Source organism: Coturnix japonica, unplaced genomic scaffold (genome assembly GCF_054131305.1).
Source record: "Coturnix japonica strain WE unplaced genomic scaffold, WE-NBRP24 Scf058, whole genome shotgun sequence".
NCBI classification, from domain to species: Eukaryota; Metazoa; Chordata; class Aves; order Galliformes; family Phasianidae; genus Coturnix; species Coturnix japonica.
In genome coordinates, this window is record NW_028188961.1 from 715,741 (window position 1) to 742,864 (window position 27,124).

Sequence of the window (27,124 nt, forward strand, 5' to 3'; positions counted from 1 at the left end):
TCTATGTGGTCTCTATGGGTCCCAATGGGTCTCTATGGGGTCTCTATGGGGTCTCTATGGGGTCTCTATGGGTCTGCCCCACAGGTGGTGTCGCTGCCGGTGTCGGAGGCGCTGATTGAACGTGAGCGTGGGGCACAACGACGGCGCTGGACCCACAACAAGGGGGACAAACTGAGGCTGCCCCACAACCACAACCGGCCCCACGGGGCAAGGGGGGTCCGCATCAAACCGGGCCTCAGTGATTGATTGATTGATTGACAGCTGGGAGTCATTGATTGACAGCTGGGATTCATTGATGGACAGCTGGGATGGATTGATTGACAGCTGCCATGGATTGATTGACAGCTGGGATTCATTGATTGACAGATGCCATGGATTGATTGACAGCTGGGATGGATTGATTGACAGCTGCCATGGATTGATTGACTGCTGGGATGGATTGATTGACAGCTGCCATGGATTGATTGACCGCTGGGATTCATTGATTGACAGATGCCATGGATTGATTGACAGCTGGGATGGATTGATTGACAGCTGGGATGGATTGATTGACAGCTGCCATGGATTTATTGACCGCTGGGATTCATCGATTGACAGCTGGGACTGATTGACAGCTGGGATGGATTGATTGACAGCTGGGATTCATTGATTGACAGCTGGGATTCATTGATTGACAGCTGCCATGGATTGATTGACAGCTGGGATTCATTGATTGACAGATGCCATGGATTGATTGACAGCTGGGATGGATTGATTGACAGCTGGGATGGATTGATTGACAGCTGCCATGGATTTATTGACCGCTGGGATTCATCGATTGACAGCTGGGACTGATTGACAGCTGGGATGGATTGATTGACAGCTGGGATTCATTGATTGACAGCTGGGATTCATTGATTGACAGCTGGGATGGATTGATTGACAGCTGGGATTCATTGATTGACAGCTGGGATTCATTGATTGACAGCTGCCATGGATTGATTGACAGCTGGGATTCATTGATTGACAGCTGCCATGGATTGATTGACAGCTGAGATTCATTGATGGACAGCTGGGATTCATTGATTGACAGCTGGGATTCATTGATTGACAGCTGCCATGGATTGATTGACAGCTGCCATGGATTGATTGACAGCTGGGATTCATTGATGGACAGCTGCCATGGATTGATTGACAGCTGGGATTCATTGATGGACAGCTGGGATTCATTGATTGACAGCTGCCATGGATTGATTGACAGCTGGGATTCATTGATTGACAGCTGCCATGGATTGATTGACAGCTGGGATGGATTGATTGACAGCTGCCATGGATTGATTGACAGCTGGGATTCATTGATTGACAGCTGGAATTCATTGATTGACAGCTGCCATGGATTGATTGACAGCTGGGATTCATTGATTGACAGCTGCCATGGATTGATTGACAGCTGGGATTCATTGATGGACAGCTGGGATTCATTGATTGACAGCTGCCATGGATTGATTGACAGCTGGGATTCATTGATTGATGGACAGCTGCCATGGATTGATTGACAGCTGCCATGGATTGATTGACAGCTGGGATGGATTGATTGACAGCTGGGATTCATTGATGGACAGCTGCCATGGATTGATTGACCGCTGGGATTCATCGATTGACAGCTGGGATTGATTGACAGCTGGGATGGATTGATTGACAGCTGGGATGGATTGATTGACAGCTGGGATTCATTGATTGACAGCTGGGATGGACTGATTGACAGCTGGGATGGATTGATTGGCAGCTGGGATGGACAGCTATGATTGACAGCTGGGATTGATTGACAGCTGGGATTGATGGACAGCTCTGATTGACAGCCATGATTGACAGCTCAGATTGATGGACAGCTCTGATTGACAGCTCATGGACAGCTCTGATTGACAGCTGTGATTGACAGCCCCATTTGATTGACAGCCCCATTTGATTGACAGCTTGGTTTGATTGACAGCCCGGTTTGATTGACAGCCATGGTTGATTGACAGCCCGGTTTGATTGACAGCCCGGTTTGATTGACACTTCCCCAAGCCCTCATTAACAACAGCCCTTAATTAACTCACCGCCTTGATTGACAGCTGAGTCATTAGCCAGCCTTGATTGACAGCCAGCCTTGATTGACAGCTGCCTAATTCCTGCCCACGGTCGGAGCACTAATTAGCATCTCATTAACGATGGAACCTTGGTGATTGGTCGGCGTCGCATTAATTAACATCTCATTAAGGACCGTGCCTTGTCAATTGATTGACCACCCATGGCCGCCATATTGGATCCAGAGCCACCCATGGCCGCCATATTGGCCGCCATATTGGATCCATAGCCACCCTTGGCCGCCATATTGGCCGCCATATTGGATCCAGAGCCACCCATGGCCGCCATATTGGCTGCCATATTGGCTCCATATCCACCCTTGGCCGCCATATTGGGGTCCATAGCCACCCATGGCCGCCATATTGGCCGCCATATTGGCTCCATATCCACCCTTGGCCGCCATATTGGGGTCCACAGCCAACCATGGCCGCCATATTGGCCGCCATATTGGATCCATATCCACCCTTGGCCGCCATATTGGGATCCATTGCCACCCATGGCCGCCATATTGGCTGCCTTATTGGATCCATAGCCACCCTTGGCAGCCATGTTGGATCCATAGCCACCCATGGCCGCCATATTGGATCCATATCCACCCTTGGCCGCCATATTGGGGTCCATAGCCACCCATGGCCGCCATATTTGCCGCCATATTGACCGCCATATTGGATCCATAGCCACCCTTGGCCGCCATATTGGGGTCCATAGCCACCCATGGCCGCCATATTTGCCGCCATATTGGATCCATAGCCACCCTTGGCCGCCATATTGGGTCCCATTGCCACCCCCCTTAGGCCGCCATCTTGTCCGCCATCTTGTCCGCCATATTGACCTCCACAGCCACCCATGGGTGCCACCATCCATATATTATCCCACAATCGGGGTCCCATTACCCCCCATGTGTTCCCCCCCCTCCCCATTCCTCCATCCGGGTCCTTTTCCCCCCTTTATTTCACCCCCCCACCGCCCACCCCACCGCGGCCGCCATTACCAGCACCCCCAACCCGGATATCCGCTCCACACCGGAAGTCCCACCCATCCCAGAAGGCGGAAGCGGATGTGACCACAGCGCCCCCCCAACTTCCGTTTCCTCCCCCTCCTCTTCACACGGACTTCCGTCATCTTCATCTTCCGGTTCCGGTTTACTTCCGGGTTGGGCGTGACGTATGGATACTTCCGGTATCATGGCGGCGATCCATTCGGTGTGGGCCGCGGTTCGGGTGTAGACACCGGGACGGGCCGGGAGGCCGCAGGATTCACCCCAACTCACGATACCGGCCAACAGCCACACGTCGCCAACCAGGCACGACAGGGGGCCGCCGGAATCACCCTATAGGGGGGATATGGGGTTATATGGGGGGTAATGGGGTTATATGGGGGGATATGGGGTTATATGGGGGGTAATGGGGTTATATGGGGTTATATGGGGGGATATGGGGTTATATGGGGGGTAATGGGGTTATATGGGGTTATATGGGGGGTAATGGGGTTATATGGGGTTATATGGGGGGATATGGGGTTATATGGGGTTATATGGGGGGTAATGGGGTTATATGGGGGGTAATGGGGTTATATGGGGGGGTAATGGGGTTATATGGGGGGTAATGGGGTTATATGGGAAATAATGGGGTTATATGGGGAAATAATGGGGTTATAGGGGGGGTAATGGGGTTATATGGGGGGATATGGGGTTATATGGGGGGGTAATGGGGTTATAGGGGAAATAATGGGGTTATAGGGGGGGATATGGGGTTATAGGGGGGGATATGGGGTTATATGGGGGGGTAATGGGGTTATATGGGGGGTAATGGGGTTATATGGGGAAATAATGGGGTTATAGGGGAAATAATGGGGTTATAGGGGAAATAATGGGGTTATATGGGGGGTAATGGGGTTATATGGGGAAATAATGGGGTTATATGGGGGGTAATGGGGTTATATGGGGGGGTAATGGGGTTATATGGGGAAATAATGGGGTTATATGGGGGGTAATGGGGTTATAGGGGGGGTAATGGGGTTATATGGGGAGATATGGGGTCTCTATAGGGTTATATGGGGGGATATGGGGTTATAGGGGGGGTAATAGGGGGGATATGGGGGGATATGGGGGGGTAATGGAGTTATAGGGGAAATAATGGGGTTATATGGGGGGTAATGGGGTTATGTGGGAAATAATGGGGTTATAGGGGGATATATGGGGTTATATGAGGGGTAATGGGGTTATAGGGGGGGTAATGGGGTTATATGGGGGGGTAATGGGGATATATGGGGGGTAATGGGGTTATATGGGGGGTAATGGGGTTATATGGGGGGTAATGGGGGGATATGGGGGGTAATGGGGTTATATGGGGGGGTAATGGGGTTATATGGGAAATAATGGGGTTATAGGGGGGATATGGGGTTATATGGGGGGATATGGGGTTATATGGGGAAATAATGGGGTTACAGGGGAAATAATGGGGTTATATGGGGGGTAATGGGGTCTCTATAGGGTTATATGGGGGGATATGGGGTTATAGGGGAAATAATGGGGTTATAGGGGGGATATGGGGTTATATGGGGGGGTAATGGGGTTATAGGGGAAATAATGGGGTTATAGGGGGGGGTAATGAGGTTATATGGGGGGATATGGGGTCTCTATAGGGTTATATGGGGGGATATGGGGTTATAGGGGAGGTTATAGGGGGGATATGGGGGGATATGGGGTTATAGGGGAAATAATGGGGTTATAGGGGAAATAATGGGGTTATAGGGGGGGTAATGGGGTTATATGGGGGGGTAATGGGGTTATATGGGGAAATAATGGGGTTATAGGGGAAATAATGGGGTTATAGGGGGGGATATGGGGTCTCTATAGGGTTATATGGGGGGATATGGGGTTATAGGGGGGGTAATAGGGGGGATATCGGGTTATATGGGGGGGTAATTGGGTTATATGGGGGGGTAATGGGGTTATATGGGAAATAATGGGGTTATATGGGGAAATAATGGGGTTATATGGGGGGATATGGGGTCTCTATAGAGTTATATGGGGGGATATGGGGTTATAGGGGGGGTAATAGGGGGGATATGGGGGGATATGGGGTTATATGGGGGGATATGGGGTTATATGGGGGGTAATGGGGTTATAGGGGGGGTAATGGGGTTATATGGGGGGATATGGGGTCTCTATAGGGTTATATGGGGGGATATGGGGTTATAGGGGGGGTTAAAGGGGGGATATGGGGGGATATGGGGGGGTAATTGGGTTATATGGGGGGGTAATGGGGTTATATGGGAAATAATGGGGCTATATGGGGAAATAATGGGGTTATATGGGGGGATATGGGGTCTCTATAGAGTTATATGGGGGGATATGGGGTTATAGGGGGGGTAATAGGGGGGATATGGGGTTATATGGGGGGGTAATTGGGTTATATGGGGGGGTAATGGGGTTATATGGGAAATAATGGGGTTATATGGGGGGTAATGGGGTTATAGGGGGGGTAATGGGGTTATATGGGGGGTAATGGGGTTATATGGGGGGATATGGGGGGATATGGGGTTATATGGGGTTATATGGGGAAATAATGGGGTTATATGGGGGGGTAATGGGGTTATATGGGAAATAATGGGGTTATATGGGGGGGTAATGGGGTTATATGGGGGGTAATGGGGTTATAGGGGGGGATATGGGGTTATAGGGGGGTAATGGGGTTATATGGGGAGTAATGGGGTTATATGGGGGGTAATGGGGTTATATGGGGGGTAATGGGGTTATATGGGGGGGATATGGGGATATAGGGGGGGATATGGGGTTATAGGGGGGGTAATGGGGTTATATAGGAAATAATGGGGTTATAGGGGAAATAATGGGGGGATATGGGGTCTCTATAGGGTTATATGGGGGGATATGGGGTTATAGGGGGGGTAATAGGGGGGATATGGGGGGATATGGGGTTATATAGGGGGGTAATGGGGTTATAGGGGGGGTAATGGGGTTATTTGGGGAAATAATGGGGTTATAGGGGGGGATATGGGGTTATATGGGAAATAATGGGGTTATATGGGGGGATATCGGGGGATATGGGAAATAATGGGGTTATATGGGGGGGTAATAGGGTGGGTTATATGGGGTTATATGGGGTTATATGGGAAATAATGGGGTTATATGGGAAATAATGGGATTATATTGGGGTATATGGGGATATGAAGGGGATATGTGGTCTCTATAGGGTTATATGGGGTCTCTATGGGGAGATATGCGGGGAATATGGGGGGTAATAAGGTCTCTATAGGGTTATATAGGGGTAATGGGGTTATATGGGGGGATATGGGGTCTCTATAGGGTTATATGGGGTCTCTATAGGGTTATATGGGGGGATATGGGGTCTCTATAGGGTTATATGGGGGGATATGGGGTCTCTATAGGGTTATATGGGGTTATATGGGGGGATATGGGGTCTCTATAGGGTTATATGGGGTCTCTATGGGGAGATATAGGGTTAATAATGTGGATATGGGTTCCTATGAATGGATGGGGGGGTTCCGGTTCCGGTTCCCGTTTCCGGTTCCGGTTCTCACCTGACACGCGTCGCGCGCCCCCTGCCGGTACCCGGCACAAACCGTGTCCGCAGCCGGAAGTGCCACGTGACCGTCCCGACCCGGACGGGAATAAAAACAACGACAACGACGACGGGACAATAACGGAACCGAGAGATGGTGGAGGGGCTTCGGGGCGGGGAGGGGGGCTGGGAATGGAAATAGGTGTGAATGGATGGATGGATGAATGGGGGAGGAATTGATGAATGGATGAATGGATGAATGAATGAATGAATGAATGGGGGGAGGAAGGAAGGAATGAATGGGGGGGTGAATGAATGAATGAATGAATGAATGAATGAATGAATGAATGGGGAAGGGATGAATGGGGGGAATGAATGAGGGAAGGAAAGAAAGAAAGAATGAATGAATGAATGAATGAATGAATGAATGAATGAATGAATGAAAGGGGGGGAGGAAGGAAGGAAGGAAGGAATGGGGGGATGAAGGAAGGAATGAATGGGGAATGAATGAATGAATGAATGAATGGGGGGGAGGAAGGAAGGAAGGAATGGGGGGGGTTGAATGAATGAATGGGGGGGAAGGAAGGAATGGGGGGGGTTGAATGAATGAATTAATGGGGGGAGGAAGGAAGGAAGGAATGGGGGGTGAATGAATGAATGGATGAATGGGGGAAGGAAGGAATGAATGAATGGGGGGACGAATTGATGAATGGATGGGGGGAGGAAGGAAGGAAGGAATGGGGGATGAATGAATGAATGAATGGGGGGAGGAATTGATGAATGAATGGGGGGGGATGAATGAGGGAAGGAAGGAAGGAATGAATGGGGGGATGAAGGAAGGAATGGGGAATGAATGAATGAATGAATGAATGAATGGGGGGGAGGAAGGAAGGAATGAATAGGGGATGAATGAAAGAATGAATGAATGAATGAATGAATGAATGGGGGGAGGAATTGATGAATGAATGGGGGGAGGAAGGAAGGAAGGAATGAATGAATGGGGGGGAGGAAGGAAGGAATGAATGGGGGGGGATGAATGAATGAATGAATGAATGGATGAATGGGGAGTGAATGAATGAATGGGGGGACGAATTGATGAATGGATGGGGAGGGATGAATGAGGGAAGGAAGGAAGGAATGAATGGGGGGATGAAGGAAGGAATGAATGGGGAATGAATGAATGAATGAATGGGGGGGAGGAAGGAAGGAAGGAATGGGGGGGGTTGAATGAATGAATTAATGGGGGGAGGAAGGAAGGAATGAATGGGGGGTGAATGAATGAATGGATGAATGGATGAATGGGGGAGGAAGGAAGGAATGAATGGGGGATGAGTGAATGAATGAATGAGGGAAGGAAGGAAGGAATGAATGGGGGGTGAATGAATGAATGGATGAATGGGGGAAGGAAGGAAGGAATGAATGGGGGGGGATGAATGAATGAATGAATGAATGGGGGGAGGAATTGATGAATGGGGGGGGATGAATGAGGGAAGGAAGGAAGAAATGAATGGGGGGAGGAAGGAAGGAATGGGACAGATGAGTGAATGAATGGGGGGAGGAATTGATGAATGGATGGGGGGAGGAAGGAAGGAATGAATGAATGAGGGGAAGGAAGGAAGGAAGGAAGGAATGGGGGGAGGAAGGAAGGAATGAATGGGGGGAGGAAGGAAGGAATGAATAGGGAATGAATGAATGAATGGATGAATGAATTAATGAATGGGGAAAGGATGAATGGGGGGAATGAAATGAGGAAGGAAGGAAGAAATGAATGGGGGGATGAAGGAAGAAATGAATGGGAGAAAGAAGAAAGGAATGAACGGGGGAAGGAAAGAATGAATGAATGAATGGGAGCAATGAATGAGGGAAGGAAGGAATAAGTGGGGGGATGAAAGAAGGAAGGAATGGGAGAATGAAGGCATGAATGAATGGGGGAAGATAGGAATGAATGGATGGGGGAAGGAAGGAAAGAATGAGTGAATGGGGGAACGAATAGGGGAATGAATGAATGAATGAATGAATGGGGGGTTGAATGAGTGAATGGGGGAAAGAGGGAAGGAATGGATGAATGGGGGAATGAGGGAAGGAAGGAATGAATGAATGAATGGGGGAAGGAATGAATGAGTGAATGAATGAGTGAATGGGAGAAGGAATGAATGAATGAATGAGGGGAAGGAAGGAAGGAAGAAAGGAATGAATGGGGGAAGGAAAGAATATATAACATATAAATAAACTGCCCCCAACCTGCCCCCAAAGTGCCCCCTAAGTGCCCCCTAAGTGCCTCCCCGCCCCCAAAGTGACACCAAAGTGCCCCCCAGCCCCCTAAGTGCCCCCAACCTGCCCCCTAAGTGCCCCCCCCACCCCAAAAGTGCCCCTTAAATGCCCCCAAACCCCCCCCGACCCCAAAGTGCCCCCCTAAGTGCCCCTAAGTGCCCCCAACCCAACCCCAAAGTGCCCCATAAGTGCACCCCAGCCCCCTTAATGGACCCCCCAGACCCCAAAGAGCCCCCCTAAGTGCCCCTAAACCCCCCCCAGACCCCAAAGTGCCCCCAACCTGCCCCCAAAGTGCCCCTTAAATGCCCCCAAACCACCCCCCCCAGACCCCTAAGTGCCCCCAAACCACCCCCTAAGTGCACCCCAGCCCCCTTAATGGACCCCCCCAGACCCCAAAGTGCCCCTTAAATGCCCCCAAACCACCCCCCCCAGACCCCTAAGTGCCCCCAAACCACCCCCTAAGTGCACCCCAGCCCCCTTAATGGACCCCCCAGACCCCAAAGTGCCCCTTTAAATGCCCCCAAACCACCCCCCCAGCCCCCTAAGTGCCCCCAACCTGCCCCCAAAGTGCCCCTTAAATGCCCCCAAACCACCCCCCCCAGCCCCCAAACCACCCCCTAAGTGCACCCCAGCCCCCTTAATCACCCCCCCAGACCCCAAAGTGCCCCCTAAGTGCCCCTAAACCCCCCCCGCCCCCTAAGTGCCCCCAACCTGCCCCCAAAGTGCCCCTTAAATGCCCCCAAACCACCCCCCCCAGCCCCCTAAGTGCCCCCAACCTGCCCCCTAAGTGCACCCCAGCCCCCTTAATGGCCCCCCCAGACCCCAAAGTGCCCCCTAAGTGCCCCTAAACCCCCCCCAAGACCCCAAAGTGCCCCCAAAATATCCCCAAAGTGCCCCCTAAGTGCCCCCAAACCGCCCCCCCGCCCCCTAAGTGCCCCCAAACCACCCCCTAAGTGCACCCCAGCCCCCTTAATGGACCCCCCAGCCCCCTAAGTGCCGCCTAAGTGCCCCTAAACCCCCCCCCAGACCCCAAAGTGCCCCCAAAATACCCCCAAAGTGCCCCTTAAATGCCCCCAAACCACCCCCCCCAGCCCCCTAAGTGCCCCCAAAATGCCCCCTAAGTGCCCCCAAAGTGCCCCATAAGTGCACCCCAGCCCCCTTAATGGACCCCCCAGACCCCAAAGTGCCCCTTAAATGCCCCCAAACCGCCCCCCCGCCCCCTAAGTGCCCCCAACCTGCCCCCTAAGTGCCCCTTAAATGCCCCCAAACCACCCCCCCCAGCTCCCAAACCACCCCCTAAGTGCACCCTAGCCCCCTTAATGGACCCCCCAGACCCCAAAGTGCCCCCTAAGTGCCCCTAAACCCCCCCCCAGACCCCAAAGTGCCCCCAAAATACCCCCAAAGTGCCCCTTAAATGCCCCCAAACCACCCCCCCCAGCCCCCTAAGTGCCCCCAAAGTGCCCCCTAAGTGCACCCCAGCCCCCTTAATGGCCCCCCCAGACCCCAAAGTGCCCCTTAAATGCCCCCAAACCGCCCCCCCGCCCCCTAAGTGCCCCCAAACCACCCCCTAAGTGCACCCCAGCCCCCTTAATGGACCCCCCAGCCCACAAAGTGCCCCCTAAGTGCCCCTAAACCCCCCCCCAGACCCCAAAGTGCCCCCAAAATACCCCCTAAGTGCCCCTTAAATGCCCCCAAACCGCCCCATAAGTGCACCCCAGCCCCCTTAATCACCCCCCCAGACCCCAAAGTGCCCCTTAAATGCCCCCAAACCGCCCCCCCGCCCCCTAAGTGCCCCCAACCTGCCCCCAAAGTGCCCCTTAAATGCCCCCAAACCACCCCCCCAGCCCCCTAAGTGCCCCCAAACCACCCCCTAAGTGCACCCCAGCCCCCTTAATGGACCCCCCAGACCCCAAAGTGCCCCTTAAATGCCCCCAAACCACCCCCCCCAGCCCCCTAAGTGCCCCCAAACCACCCCCTAAGTGCACCCCAGCCCCCTTAATGGACCCCCCAGACCCCAAAGTGCCCCCTAAGTGCCCCTAAACCCCCCCCAGACTCCAAAGTGCCCCCAACCTGCCCCCTAAGTGCACCCCCCATCCCCAAAGTGCCCCATAAGTGCCCTTTAAGTGCCCCCAAACCCCCCCCGACCCCAAAGTGCCCCCAAAATACCCCCGAAGTGCCCCTTAAATGCCCCCAAACCGCCCCATAAGTGCACCCCAGCCCCCTTAATCACCCCCCCAGACCCCAAAGTGCCCCTTAAATGCCCCCAAACCACCCCCCCCAGCCCCCTAAGTGCCCCCAAACGACCCCCTAAGTGCACCCCAGCCCCCTTAATGGACCCCCCAGACCCCAAAGTGCCCCCTAAGTGCCCCTAAACCCCCCCCCAGACCCCAAAGTGTCCCCAAAATACCCCCAAAGTGCCCCTTAAATGCCGCCAAACCACCCCCCCCAGCCCCCAAAGTGCCCCCAACCTGCCCCCAAAGTGCCCTTTAAATGCCCCCAAACCACCCCACCCCCCCCAAGTGTCCCCAAAATACCCCCTAAGTGCCCCCTAAGTGCACCCCCCACCCCCAAAGCGACCCCAAAGTGCCCCTTAAGTGCCCCCAAACCCCCCTGACCCCTAAGTGCCCCCAACCCAACCCCAAAGTGCCCCCTAAGTGCACCCCAACCCCCTCAATAGCCCCCCCCAGACCCCAAAGTGCCCTTTAAGTGCCCCCAAACCGGCCCCCCTGCCCCCTAAGTGTCCCCAAAATACCCCAAAAGTGCCCCCTAAGTGCACCTCCCACCCCCAAAGCGACCCCAAAGTGCCCCTTAAATGCCCCCAAACCCCCCCTGACCCCAAAGCACCCCCTAAGTGCCCCAAGATACCCCCTAAGTGCCCCCTAAGTGCCCCCAACCTGCCCCCAAACCGCCCCCTAAGTGCCCCCCCCCGCCCCCTAAGTGCCCCCCCCGCCCCCTAAGTGCCCCCTAAGTGCCCCCCCCGCCCCCTAAGTGCCCCCCCCCGCCCCCTAAGTGCCCCCTAAGTGCCCCCCCCGCCCCCAAACCGCCCCCTAAGTGCCCCCCCCGCCCCCTAAGTGCCCCCTAAGTGCCCCCCCCCGCCCCCTAAGTGCCCCCTAAGTGCCCCCCCCGCCCCCAAACCGCCCCCTAAGTGCCCCCCCCGCCCCCTAAGTGCCCCCCCCGCCCCCAAACCGTCCCCTAAGTGCCCCCCCCGCCCCCTAAGTGCCCCCCCCGCCCCCTAAGTGCCCCCCCCGCCCCCTAAGTGCCCCCCCCGCCCCCTAAGTGCCCCCTAAGTGCCCCCTAAGTGCCCCCCCCGCCCCCAAACCGCCCCCTAAGTGCCCCCCCCGCCCCCTAAGTGCCCCCCCCGCCCCCTAAGTGCCCCCTAAGTGCCCCCCCCGCCCCCTAAGTGCCCCCTAAGTGCCCCCCCCGCCCCCAAACCGCCCCCTAAGTGCCCCCCCCGCCCCCTAAGTGCCCCCCCCGCCCCCAAACCGCCCCCTAAGTGCCCCCCCCCGCCCCCAAACCGCCCCCTAAGTGCCCCCCCCCGCCCCCTAAGTGCCCCCCCCGCCCCCTAAGTGCCCCCTAAGTGCCCCCCCGCCCCCTAAGTGCCCCCCCCCGCCCCCTAAGTGCCCCCCCCCGCCCCCTAAGTGCCCCCTAAGTGCCCCCCCCGCCCCGTAAGTGCCCCCCCCGCCCCCTAAGTGCCCCCCCCGCCCCCAAACCGCCCCCTAAGTGCCCCCACCGCCCCCTAAGTGCCCCCTAAGTGCCTCCCCCGCCCCCTAAGTGCCCCCTAAGTGCCCCCCCCGCCCCGTAAGTGCCCCCCCCCGCCCCCTAAGTGCCCCCCCCGCCCCCAAACCGCCCCCTAAGTGCCCCCCCCCCGCCCCCTAAGTGCCCCCCCCGCCCCCAAACCGCCCCCTAAGTGCCCCCCCCCGCCCCCAAACCGCCCCCTAAGTGCCCCCCCCCGCCCCCTAAGTGCCCCCTAAGTGCCCCCCCGCCCGTAAGTGCCCCCCCCGCCCCCAAACCGCCCCCTAAGTGCCCCCCCCGCCCCCTAAGTGCCCCCCCCGCCCCCTAAGTGCCCCCCCCGCCCCCAAACCGCCCCCTAAGTGCCCCCCCCCGCCCCCTAAGTGCCCCCCCCGCCCCCTAAGTGCCCCCTAAGTGCCCCCCCCGCCCCCAAACCGCCCCCTAAGTGCCCCCCCGCCCCCTAAGTGCCCCCTAAGTGCCCCCCCCGCCCCCTAAGTGCCCCCCCCGCCCCCTAAGTGCCCCCTAAGTGCCCCCCCCGCCCCCTAAGTGCCCCCCCGCCCCCTAAGTGCCCCCTAAGTGCCCCCCCCCGCCCCCTAAGTGCCCCCTAAGTGCCCCCCCCGCCCCGTAAGTGCCCCCCCCGCCCCCTAAGTGCCCCCCCCGCCCCCAAACCGCCCCCTAAGTGCCCCCCCCCGCCCCCTAAGTGCCCCCCCCCGCCCCCTAAGTGCCCCCTAAGTGCCCCCCCCGCCCCCTAAGTGCCCCCCCCGCCCCCTAAGTGCCCCCCCCCGCCCCCTAAGTGCCCCCTAAGTGCCCCCCCCCCCCCCGTGCCCCATCTCCTTACCATCACTCCTTACATCCCCCCACCCGGTGACTGTACAATTGGTTCCGGTTCCGAATCTCATCCCGGGTTCAGGTAAACAAATGGGTCGAACCGAACGGCTGAAGGTGGCGGGGGGGTCGAGGTGGACTAAAGCCAAATCCCCCCCCCCAGCCCCTCCATCTTCACCCCCATCCCCATTGGGGTTATAGGAGGGATGGGGCAGAACACGCAGCACCCGAAGGACCTGGACGTCGGGGGGGGGGGAGAGGAGCTGGAGGGCACCCAGGGTCACCCGGTATTCGGATAGGGGGTTCTCCCTGTAGTAATATATGGGGGGGGGGATAAAAAGGGGAGGGGGGTGGTAAATAATGGGGTTATATGGGGGGATATGGGGTTATATGGGGGGATATGGGGTTATATGGGGAGATATGGGGTCCCTATAGGGTTATATGGGGGTAATGGGGTTATATGGGGGGATATGGGGTTATATGGGGGGATATGGGGTCTCTATAGGGTTATATGGGGGGTAATGGGGTTATATGGGGGGATATGGGGGGTAATAGGGGGGATATAGGGTTATATGGGGGTCTCTATGGGGGGAGGATTGGGGGTTCTCCCTGTAGTAATATATGGGGGGGGGGGATAAAAAGGGGAGGGGGGGGTAAATAATGGGGTTATATGGGGGGATATGGGGTTATATGGGGTTATATGGGGTCCCTATAGGGTTATATGGGGGTAATAGGGGGGATATAGGGTTATATGGGGCCTCTATAGGGTTATATGGGGGTAATGGGGTTATATGGGGGAATATGGGGGGTAATAGGGGGGATATAGGGTTATATGGGGTCTCTATAGGGTTATATGGGGGGAAATAGGGGCAATATAGGGTTATATGGGGCCTCTATAGGGTTATAAGGGGGTAATGGGGATATATGGGGGGATATGGGGGGTAATAGGGGGGATATAGGGTTATATGGGGGTCTCTATGGGGGGAGGATTGGGGGTTCTCCCTGTAGTAATATATGGGGGGGGGGATAAAAAGGGGAGGGGGGGGTAAATAATGGGGTTATATGGGGGGATATGGGGTTATATGGGGTTATATGGGGTCCCTATAGGGTTATATGGGGGTAATAGGGGGGATATAGGGTTATATGGGGCCTCTATAGGGTTATATGGGGGTAATGGGGTTATATGGGGGAATATGGGGGGTAATAGGGGGGATATAGGGTTATATGGGGTCTCTATAGGGTTATATGGGGGGAAATAGGGGCAATATAGGGTTATATGGGGCCTCTATAGGGTTATAAGGGGGTAATGGGGATATATGGGGGATATGGGGGGTAATAGGGGGGATATAGGGTTATATGGGGGTCTCTATGGGGGGAGGATTGGGGGTTCTCCCTGTAGTAATATATGGGGGGGGGGATAAAAAGGGGAGGGGGGGGTAAATAATGGGGTTATATGGGGGGATATGGGGTTATATGGGGTTATATGGGGTCCCTATAGGGTTATATGGGGGTAATAGGGGGGATATAGGGTTATATGGGGCCTCTATAGGGTTATATGGGAGTAATGGGGTTATATGGGGGGATATGGGGGGTAATAGGGGGGATATAGGGTTATATGGGGTCCCTATAGGGTTATATGGGGGGATATGGGGGGTAATATGGGGGATATATGGTTATATGGGGTCTCTATAGGGTTATATGGGGGGTAATAGGGGGGATATAGGGTTATATGGGGCCTCTATAGGGTTATATGGGGGTAATGGGGTTATATGGGGGGATATGGGGGGTAATAGGGGGGATATAGGGTTATATGGGGTCCCTATAGGGTTATATGGGGGGATATGGGGGGTAATATGGGGGATATAGGGTTATATGGGGTCTCTATAGGGTTATATGGGGGGTAATAGGGGGGATATAGGGTTATATGGGGTCTCTATAGGGTTATATGGGGGGTAATAGGGGGGATATAGGGTTATATGGGGTCTCTATAGGGTTATATGGGGGGATATGGGGTTATATGGGGGGATATGGGGTTATATGGGGTCTCTATAGGGTTATATGGGGGTCTCTATGGGGGGAGGATTGGGGGTTCTCCCTGTAGTAATATATGGGGGGGGGGATAAAAAGGGGAGGGGGGGGTAAATAATGGGGTTATATGGGGGGATATGGGGTTATATGGGGTTATATGGGGTCTCTATAGGGTTATATGGGGGTAATAGGGGGGATATAGGGTTATATGGGGTCTCTATAGGGTTATATGGGGGGTAATAGGGGGGATATAGTGTTATATGGGGTCTCTATAGGGTTATATGGGGGGTAATGGGGTTATATGGGGGGATATGGGGGGTAATAGGGGGGATATAGGGTTATATGGGTCTCTATAGGGTTATATGGGGGTAATGAGGTTATATGGGGGGATATGGGGGGTAATAGGGGGGATATAGTGTTATATGGGGCCTCTATAGGGTTATATGGGGGTAATGAGGTTATATGGGGGGATATGGGGGGTAATAGGGGGGATATAGGGTTATATGGGGTGATATGGGGGGAGGATTGGGGGTTCTCCCTGTAGTAATATATGGGGGGGGGATAAAAAGGGGAGGGGGGGTTAAATAATGGGGTTATATGGGGGGATATGGGGTTATATGGGGGGATATGGGGTTATATGGGGGGATATGGGGTCTCTATAGGGTTATATGGGGGGATATGGGGTTATATGGGGGGATATGGGGGGGTAATAGGGGGGATATAGGGTTATATGGGGTCCCTATAGGGTTATATGGGGGCATATGGGGGGTTATACGGGGGATATAGGGTTATATGGGGTTTCTATAGGGTTATATGGGGGGTAATAGGGGGGATATAGGGTTATATGGGGCCTCTATAGGGTTAGATGGGGGTAATGGGGTTATATGGGGGAATATGGGGGGTAATAGGGGGGATATAGGGTTATATGGGGTCTCTATAGGGTTATATGGGGGATAATAGGGGGGATATAGGGTTATATGGGGTCCCTATAGGGTTATATGGGGGTAATGGGGTTATATGGGGGGATATGGGGTCTCTATAGGGTTATATGGGGGGATATGGGGGGTAATAGGGGGGATATAGGGTTATATGGGGTCTCTATAGGGTTATATGGGGGGTAATAGGGGGGATATAGTGTTATATGGGGTCTCTATAGGGTTATATGGGGGGTAATAGGGGGGATATAGTGTTATATGGGGTCTCTATAGGGTTATATGGGGGTAATGGGGTTATATGGGGGGATATGGGGGGTAATAGGGGGGATATAGGGTTATATGGGGCCTCTATAGGGTTATATGGGGGTAATGGGGTTATATGGGGGAATATGGGGGGTAATAGGGGGGATATAGGGTTATATGGGGTCTCTATAGGGTTATATGGGGGGTAATAGGGGGGATATAGTGTTATATGGGGTCTCTATAGGGTTATATGGGGGGAAATAGGGGCAATATAGGGTTATATGGGGCCTCTATAGGGTTATAAGGGGGTAATGGGGATATATGGGGGGATATGGGGGGTAATAGGGGGGATATAGGGTTATATGGGGGTCTCTATGGGGGGAGGATTGGGGGTTCTCCCTGTAGTAATATATGGGGGGGGGGGATAAAAAGGGGAGGGGGGGGTAAATAATGGGGTTATATGGGGGGATATGGGGTTATATGGGGTTATATGGGGTCCCTATAGGGTTATATGGGGGTAATAGGGGGGATATAGGGTTATATGGGGCCTCTATAGGGTTATATGGGAGTAATGGGGTTATATGGGGGGATATGGGGGGTAATAGGGGGGATATAGGGTTATATGGGGTCCCTATAGGGTTATATGGGGGGATATGGGGGGTAATATGGGGGATATATGGTTATATGGGGTCTCTATAGGGTTATATGGGGGGTAATAGGGGGGATATAGGGTTATATGGGGCCTCTATAGGGTTATATGGGGGTAATGGGGTTATATGGGGGGATATGGGGGGTAATAGGGGGGATATAGGGTTATATGGGGTCCCTATAGGGTTATATGGGGGGATATGGGGGGTAATATGGGGGATATAGGGTTATATGGGGTCTCTATAGGGTTATATGGGGGGTAATAGGGGGGATATAGGGTTATATGGGGTCTCTATAGGGTTATATGGGGGGTAATAGGGGGGATATAGGGTTATATGGGGTCTCTATAGGGTTATATGGGGGGATATGGGGTTATATGGGGGGATATGGGGTTATATGGGGTCTCTATAGGGTTATATGGGGGTCTCTATGGGGGGAGGATTGGGGGTTCTCCCTGTAGTAATATATGGGGGGGGGGATAAAAAGGGGAGGGGGGGGTAAATAATGGGGTTATATGGGGGGATATGGGGTTATATGGGGTTATATGGGGTCCCTATAGGGTTATATGGGGGTAATAGGGGGGATATAGGGTTATATGGGGTCTCTATAGGGTTATATGGGGGGTAATAGGGGGGATATAGTGTTATATGGGGTCTCTATAGGGTTATATGGGGGGTAATGGGGTTATATGGGGGGATATGGGGGGTAATAGGGGGGATATAGGGTTATATGGGTCTCTATAGGGTTATATGGGGGTAATGAGGTTATATGGGGGGATATGGGGGGTAATAGGGGGGATATAGTGTTATATGGGGCCTCTATAGGGTTATATGGGGGTAATGAGGTTATATGGGGGGATATGGGGGTAATAGGGGGGATATAGGGTTATATGGGGTGATATGGGGGGAGGATTGGGGGTTCTCCCTGTAGTAATATATGGGGGGGGGATAAAAAGGGGAGGGGGGGTTAAATAATGGGGTTATATGGGGGGATATGGGGTTATATGGGGGGATATGGGGTTATATGGGGGGATATGGGGTCTCTATAGGGTTATATGGGGGGATATGGGGTTATATGGGGGGATATGGGGGGGTAATAGGGGGGATAAAGGGTTATATGGGGTCCCTATAGGGTTATATGGGGGCATATGGGGGGTTATACGGGGGATATAGGGTTATATGGGGTTTCTATAGGGTTATATGGGGGGTAATAGGGGGGATATAGGGTTATATGGGGCCTCTATAGGGTTAGATGGGGGTAATGGGGTTATATGGGGGAATATGGGGGATAATAGTGGGGATATAGGGTTATATGGGGTCTCTATAGGGTTATATGGGGGGTAATAGGGGGGATATAGGGTTATATGGGGTCCCTATAGGGTTATATGGGGGTAATGGGGTTATATGGGGGGATATGGGGTCTCTATAGGGTTATATGGGGGGATATGGGGGGTAATAGGGGGGATATAGGGTTATATGGGGTCTCTATAGGGTTATATGGGGGGTAATAGGGGGGATATAGTGTTATATGGGGTCTCTATAGGGTTATATGGGGGGTAATAGGGGGGATATAGTGTTATATGGGGTCTCTATAGGGTTATATGGGGGTAATGGGGTTATATGGGGGGATATGGGGGGTAATAGGGGGGATATAGGGTTATATGGGGCCTCTATAGGGTTATATGGGGGTAATGGGGTTATATGGGGGAATATGGGGGGTAATAGGGGGGATATAGTGTTATATGGGGTCTCTATAGGGTTATATGGGGGGAAATAGGGGCAATATAGGGTTATATGGGGCCTCTATAGGGTTATAAGGGGGTAATGGGGATATATGGGGGGATATGGGGGGTAATAGGGGGGATATAGGGTTATATGGGGGTCTCTATGGGGGGAGGATTGGGGGTTCTCCCTGTAGTAATATATGGGGGGGGGATAAAAAGGGGAGGGGGGTGGTAAATAATGGGGTTATATGGGGGGATATGGGGTTATATGGGGTCCCTATAGGGTTATATGGGGGTAATGGGGTTATATGGGGGGATATGGGGTCTCTATAGGGTTATATGGGGGGATATGGGGGGTAATAGGGGGGATATAGGGTTATATGGGGTCCCTATAGGGTTATATGGGGGTAGTGGGGTTATATGGGGGGATATGGGGGGTAATGGGGGGGATATAGGGTTATATGGGGTCTCTATAGGGTTATATGGGGGGATATGGGGGGTAATAGGGGGGATATAGGGTTATATGGGGTCTCTATAGAGTTATATGGGGGTAATGGGGTTATATGGGGGGATATGGGGGGTAATAGGGGGGATATAGGGTTATATGGGGGTCTCTATGGGGTGAGGAGGATTGGGGGTCTCTATGGGGTAAGGGGGAATCTATGGGGGGGGGGGTTCTATAGGGGAGGTATAGGGCTATTTGGGGTCATTATGGGGCCATAAGGGGTCGGTATGGGTCCCTATGGGGTCCATATGGGGTCTTTATGGGGCTATATGGGTATATGGGGCCATATAGGGTCAGTATAGGGCCATATAGGGTCAGTATAGGGCCATAAGGGGCCATATGGGGTCAGTATGTGTCCATAAGGGGCTATATGGGGTCTTTATGGGGCCATATAGGGTCGCTATGGGGTGGCTATGGGGCCATATAGGGTCAGTATAGGGCCATAAGGGGCCATATGGGGTCAGTATGTGTCCATAAGGGGCTATATGGGGTCTTTATGGGGCCATATAGGGTCACTATGGGGTGGCTATGTGTCCATATAGGGTCAGTATAGGGCCCTATAGACTCATGGTGGGAAGCAGTGCGCTGCGCTGAGCAGCCACTGGGGGGCGATAAGAGCTCTATGGGGCCATAAGGGGTCAGTATAGGGCCATAAGGGGTCTATGGGTCCATATAGGGTCCATATAGGGTCGCTATGGGGTGGCTATATGTCCCTATGGGTCCCTATAGACTCACGGTGGGAAGCAGTGCGCTGCGCTGAGCAGCCACTGGGGGGCGATAAGAGCTCTATGGGGCCATAAGGGGTCAGTATAGGGCCATAAGGGGTCAGTATAGGGCTATAAGGGGTCAGTATAGAGCCATATGGGTCCATATGGGATCAGTAAGGGTCTATATGGGGTCAGTAAGGGTCCATATGGGGCCATATGGGGTCAGTATAGGGCCATAAGGGGTCAGTATAGGGCCATAAGTGGTCTATGGGGCCATAAGGGTCCATATAGGGTCACTATGGGGTGGCTATGTGTCCATATAGGGTCAGTATAGGGCCATAAGGGGTCTATATGGGGCCATATGTGTCCATAAGGGGTCAGTATGTGTCCATAAGGGGCTATATGGGGTCTTTATGGGGCCATATAGGGTCACTATGGGGTGGCTATGGGGCCATATAGGGTCAGTATAGGGCCCTGTAGACTCACGGTGGGAAGCAGTGCGCTGCGCTGAGCAGCCACTGGGGGGCGATAAGAGCTCTATGGGGTCTGTATGTGTCCATAAGGGGTCTGTATGGGTCCATATGGGGTCTTTATGGGGTCTTTATGGGTCCATATGGGGTCAGAATAGGGCCATAAGGGGTCAGTATGGGTCCCTAAGGGGTCAGTATAGGGCCATAAGGGATCTATGGGTCCATATAGGGTCCATATAGGGTCACTATGGGTGGCTATGGGACCATATAGGGTCACTATGGGGTGGCTATGTGTCCATATAGGGTCAGTATAGGGCCATAGGGTCGCTATGGGGTGGCTATATGTCCCTATAGACTCACGGTGGGAAGCAGTGCGCTGCGCTGAGCAGCCACTGGGGGGCGATAAGAGCTCTATGGGGCCATAAGGGGTCAGTATAGGGTCATAAGTGGTCTATGGGTCCATATAGGGTCCATATAGGGTCACTATGGGGTGGCTATGGGTCCATATAGGGTCACTATGGGGTGGCTATATGTCCCTATGGGTCCCTATAGACTCACGGTGGGAAGCAGTGCGCTGCGCTGAGCAGCCACTGGGGGGCGATAAGAGCTCTATGGGGCCATAAGGGGCCATATGGGGTCAGTATGTGTCCATAAGGGGCCATATGGGGTCTTTATGGGTCCATATGGGGTCAGTATAGGTCTATAAGGGGTCAGTATAGGGCCATAAGGGGTCAGTATAGGGCCATAAGGGGTCGGTATAGGGCCATAAGGGGTCAGTATAGGGCCATATGGGGTTAGTATAGGGCCATATGGGGTCAGTATAGGGCCATATGGGGTCAGTATAGGGCCATATGGGGTCAGTAAGGGACCATATGGGATCAGTATAGGTCCCTAAGGGGTCAGTATAGGGCCATAAGGGGTCAGTATAGGGCCATATGGGGTTAGTATAGGGCCATAAGAGGTCAGTATAGGGCCATATGGGGTTAGTATAGGGCCATAAGGGGTCAGTATAGGGCCATAAGGGGTCAGTATGGGTCCCTAAGGGGTCAGTATAGGGCCATAAGGGGTCAGTATAGGGCCATATGTGTCCATATGGGGCCATAAGGGGCCATATAGGGTCACTATGGGGTGGCTATGGGGCCATATAGGGTCAGTATAGGGCCATATAGGGTCAGTATAGGGCCCTATAGACTCACGGTGGGAAGCAGTGCGCTGCGCTGAGCAGCCACTGGGGGGCGATAAGAGCTCTATGGGGCCATAAGGGGTCAGTATAGGGCCATAAGGGGTCAGTATAGGGCCATATAGGGTCAGTATAGGGCCATAAGGGGTCTTTATGGGGCCATATGGGTCCATAAGGGGTCTTTATGTACCCATTTGGGGTCTTTATGGGTCCATAAGGCTTTACTATGGGGTCTGTATGGGTCCATAAGGGGTCTGTATGGGTCCATAGGGGATCTTTATGGGGCTATATGGGTATATGGGGCCATATAGGGTCAGTATAGGGCCATAAGGGGTCATATGGGGTCACTATGGGTGGCTATGGGTCCATATAGGGTCACTATGGGGTGGCTATGTATCCATATAGGGTCGCTATGGGGTGGCTATGGGTCCATATAGGGTCACTATGGGGTGGCTATGGGGCCATATAGGGTCACTATGGGGTGGCTATGGGGCCATATAGGGTCACTATGGGGTGGCTATGGGTCCATATAGGGTCACTATGGGGTGGCTATGGGGCCATATAGGGTCACTATGGGGTGGCTATGGGGCCATATAAGGTCACTATGGGGTGGCTATGGGTCCATATAGGGTCACTATGGGGTAGCTATGGGTCCCTATAGACTCACGGTGGGAAGCAGTGCGCTGCGCTGAGCAGCCACTGGGGGGCGATAAGAGCTCTATGGGGCCATAAGGGGCCATATGGGGTCAGTATGTGTCCATAAGGGGCCATATAGGGTCAGTATAGGCCATATGGGATCAGTATGGGGCCATAAGGGGCCATATGGGGTCTTTATGGGTCCATATGGGGTCAGTATGTGTCCATAAGGGGTCTTTATGGGGCCATAAGGGGTCAGTATAGGGCCATAAGGGGCCATATAGGGTCAGTATGGGGCCATAAGGGGTCTTTATGGGGCCATAAGGGGTCAGTATAGGGCCATAAGGGGTCTCTATGGGGCCATATGGGTCCATAAGGGGTCAGTATAGGGGCATAAAGGGCTATATGGGGTCACTATGGGGTGGCTATGTGTCCATATAGGGTCAGTATAGGGCCATAGGGTCGCTATGGGGTGGCTATATGTCCCTATGGGTCCCTATAGACTCACGGTGGGAAGCAGTGCGCTGCGCTGAGCAGCCACTGGGGGGCGATAAGAGCTCTATGGGGCCATAAGGGGTCAGTATAGAGCCATATGGGATCAGTATGGGTCCATATAGGGTCAGTATAGGGCCATAGGGTCACTATGGGGTGTCTATGGGTCCCTATAGACTCACGGTGGGAAGCAGTGCGCTGCGCTGAGCAGCCACTGGGGGGCGATAATGGCCCCCCCACAAACATGGCGGCCCTGGAAGGAGACGCTGCTTTGCCACGGCCACTGACCGGCCCGGGACAACGAACCGCCCACGATCCGGCTGCTCACGGGGGTCCCACAAGGAACTATGGGGTATAGGAAGAGATATAGAGATATATGGGGCGGGGGTGTCCCATAGGGAAAACATAGAGACCCCATAGAAACCCCATAGAGATACATAGAGATACATAGAGACCCCATAGAGATACATAGAGATCTATAGGGATCCCATAGAGATACATAGGGATCCCATAGAGACCCCATAGAGATACATAGAGATCTATAGGGATCCCATAGAGATACATAGAGACCCCATAGAGATACATAGAGATACATAGGAACCCATAGAGATACATAGAGATCTATAGGGATCCCATAGAGATACATAGGGATCCCATAGAGACCCCATAGAGATACATAGAGACCCCATAGAGACCCCATAGAGATACATAGAGACCCCATAGAGATACATAGAGACCCCATAGAAACCCCATAGAGATCCACAGAGATACATAGAGACCCATAGGAACCCATAGGGACCCATAGAGATACATAGAGACCCATAGGAACTCATAGGGACCCATAGAGATACATAGAGACCCATAGGAACCCATAGGGACCCATAGAGATACATAGAGACCCCATAGAGATACATAGAGACCCATAGGAACCCATAGGGACCCATAGAGATACATAGAGACCCCATAGAAACCCCATAGAGATACATAGAGACCCCATAGAGATACATAGAGACCCCATAGAGATACATAGACCCCATAGAAATACATAGAGACCCCATAGAGACCCCAGAGACCCCACAGAGACCCCATAAAGACCCCACAGAGACCCCATAGAAACCCCATAGAGACCCACAGACCCCATAGAAACCCCATAGAGACCCCATAGAGATCCCCCCCCCCCTTCCCCTGCCCCCTCACCTGTCTCAGCCATGGTCCCCCATTGGGCTGTATGGGAAAAGGGGGGGGCAGCGTTATGGGGTGGGGGGGGATTGGGGGCCATTTTGGGGTCACTTGGACCAATTTGGGGCCATTTTGGGGGCCCCCTTATCACCCCCCCCAAGACCCTCATATCCCCCCATATATCCCCCCATACACCCTCCATACCCCATATCCCCCCATATATCCCCTCCCATACCCTATATCCCCCCATATATGCGCCCATAGACCACCCCAATACCCCATATCCCCCCATAGACCACATATCCCCCCATATATCCCCCATATCCCCCCACAGACCCCCCCAGACCCCATATATCCCCCATATCCCCCCATATATCCCCCAAATCCCCCCATAGACCCCCCCAATACCCCATATCCCCATCATATCCCCCCATATATACCCCATATCCCCCATATCCCCCTATATCCCCCCATATATCCCCCATATCTCCACATATATCCCCCATAGACACCCCCGATACCCCATATACCCCCATATCCCCCCATATATACCCCATATCCCCCCATATACCCCCCCAGACCCCATATATCCCCCTTATCCCCACATATATCCCCCATATCCCCCCATAGACCCCCCCAATATTCCCTATATCCCCCCATATCCACCCATATACCCCCCATATCCCCCCATATATCCCCCATATCCCCCTATATCCCCCCATATACCCCATATCTCCCCATATATCCCCCATAGACACCCCCGATACCCCATATACCCCCATATCCCCCCATATATACCCCATATCCCCCCATATACCCCCCCAGACCCCATATATCCCCCTTATCCCCACATATATCCCCCATATCCCCCCATAGACCCCCCCAATACCCCATATCCCCATCATATCCCCCCATATATACCCCATATCCCCCATATATCCCCCATATCCCCCTATATCCCCCCATATATCCCCCATATCTCCACATATATCCCCCATAGACACCCCCGATACCCCATATACCCCCATATCCCCCCATATATACCCCATATCCCCCCATATACCCCCCCAGACCCCATATATCCCCCTTATCCCCACATATATCCCCCATATCCCCCCATAGACACCCCCAATATCCCATATATCTCCTATATCCCCCCATATCCACCCATATACCCCCCATATTCCCCCATATCCCTCCATATATCCCCCATATCCCCCCATAGACCCCCCCAATATCCCCTATATCCCCCCATATCCACCCATATACCCCCATATATCCCCCATATCCCCCCATATACCCCTATATCCCCCCATATACCCCTATATCCCCCATATCCCCCCATATATCCCCTATATCCCCCCATATATCCCCCATATCTCCCCGTAGACCCCCCTATATACCTCATATCCCCCCATATCCCCCTATATCCCCCCATATATCCCCCATAGACCCCTCTATACCCCATATCCCCCCCATATTCCCCCATATATACCCCATATCCCCCTATGGACCCCCCTAAGCCCCATATCCCCCCATATATCCCCATATATACCCCCATATTCCCCCATATACCCCCCATAGACCCGTCTATACCCCATATCCCACCATATCCCCCTATATATCCCCCATATCCCCCCATAGATCTCGCATATCCCCCCCATAGATCCCCCTCAAGACCCCATATCCCCCCGTATCCCCCCACAGACCCCATATATCCCCATATATCCCCCCATATATCCCCATATATCCCCCCATATATCCCCATATCCCCCTATAGACCCCCCCAGACCCCATATCCCCCCATATATCCCCCCAATACCTCATATATCCCCATATCCCCCCATATATCCCCCATATCCCCCCATATATCCCCATATCCCCCCATAGACCCCCCCAGACCCCATATCCCCCCATATCCCCCCATATATCCCCCATATCCCCCTATAGACACCCCCAGACCCCATATCCCCCCATATCCCCCCATAGATCCCCCCAATACCTCATATATCCCCATATCCCCCCATATATCCCCCATATCCCCCCATATATCCCCATATCCCCCTATAGACCCCCCCAGACCCCATATATCCCCCATATCCCCCTATAGACACCCCCAGACCCCATATCCCCCCATACCCCCCCATATATCCCCCCACTACCTCATATATCCCCCATATCCCCCCATATATCCCCCATATCCCCCCATATATCCCCATATCCCCCTATAGACCCCCCCAGACCCCATATATCCCCCATATATCCCCCATATATCCCCCATATCCCCCTATAGACACCCCCATACCCCCATATCCCCCCAGATATCCCCCCACTACCTCATATATCCCCATATCCCCCCATATATCCCCCATATCCCACCCTATACCCCCATATCCCCCCATATATCCCCCCATATAACCCCCATATCCCCCCAATACCTCATATACCCCCATATCCCCCTATATACCCCATATATCCCCCCATATAACCCCCATATCCCCCATACAAACACCCCTATTAACCCCCCCCCCCCCCATATAAACCCCCTCCTCACCTCCGGGTACCGCCCCGACCACCATCATGGCGACCACCACCACCACCATCCCCCTTATAGGGGGGGTCCCATCCCCGTCCATGTCCCTATATGGGGGGGTCCCATCCCCCTTATTGGGGGGGGTCTCCTTCCTCCTCTTCCTCCTCCCCCCTCCCTCCCCATGGCGGCTCTGAGCGCTCCTCCCCGTTCCGCGCCACCTGGGCCTTAAGCCCCGCCCACTTTTCCCACTAAGCCACGCCCACACCTGCCTCAAGCCCCGCCCACTCCCATTGATGACGTTGTATAGCCACGCCCACTTCTACCTGAGCCGCGCGTGGCCCCGCCCACTTTGCCCTTATATGGTGAGCTA

General features: G+C 53.7%; 2 protein-coding genes across 2 annotated transcripts in view; one reads left to right on the top strand and one right to left on the bottom strand.

Annotated features, from left to right (window-relative positions):
- LOC146751962 (uncharacterized) overlaps positions 1 to 2,242 on the top strand; it is a 33,229-nt gene extending 30,987 nt beyond the window's left edge. The window contains exon 10 of the mRNA XM_085533336.1: positions 85 to 2,242. Coding sequence (XP_085389462.1) covers positions 85 to 246 — 162 coding nt within the window. The 3' untranslated portion in view covers positions 247 to 2,242. The remainder of the gene's footprint in view (positions 1 to 84) is intronic.
- Positions 2,243 to 2,953: 711 nt separating this feature from the next.
- LOC146751963 (serine protease 33-like) lies at positions 2,954 to 26,946 on the bottom strand. Its single transcript, XM_085533254.1, has 6 exons — positions 26,776 to 26,946; positions 24,240 to 24,266; positions 23,225 to 23,387; positions 13,489 to 13,784; positions 6,670 to 6,836; positions 2,954 to 3,436 (listed from the first exon to the last, which is right to left on the bottom strand). Exons 1-6 carry the CDS (start codon positions 26,855 to 26,857, stop codon positions 3,059 to 3,061), a joined length of 1,113 nt encoding a protein of 370 aa, XP_085389380.1. The 5' UTR covers positions 26,858 to 26,946; the 3' UTR covers positions 2,954 to 3,058.
- Positions 26,947 to 27,124: the final 178 nt, after the last annotated feature.

Excerpts from the sequence above, each read along its gene's own strand:
- LOC146751963 (XM_085533254.1), bottom strand. The coding sequence starts at position 26,857 with ATGGACGGGGATGGGACCCCCCCTATAAGGGGGATGGTGGTGGTGGTG. Across the intron at positions 24,267-26,775 it reads GGTCGGGGCGGTACCCGGAG|CCCAATGGGGGACCATGGCT; the intron begins GTGAGGAGGGGG and ends TTTCCCATACAG. Across the intron at positions 6,837-13,488 it reads GGGGGATGTAAGGAGTGATG|CCCCCCTCCCCGCCCCGAAG; the intron begins GTAAGGAGATGG and ends TTCCATTCCCAG.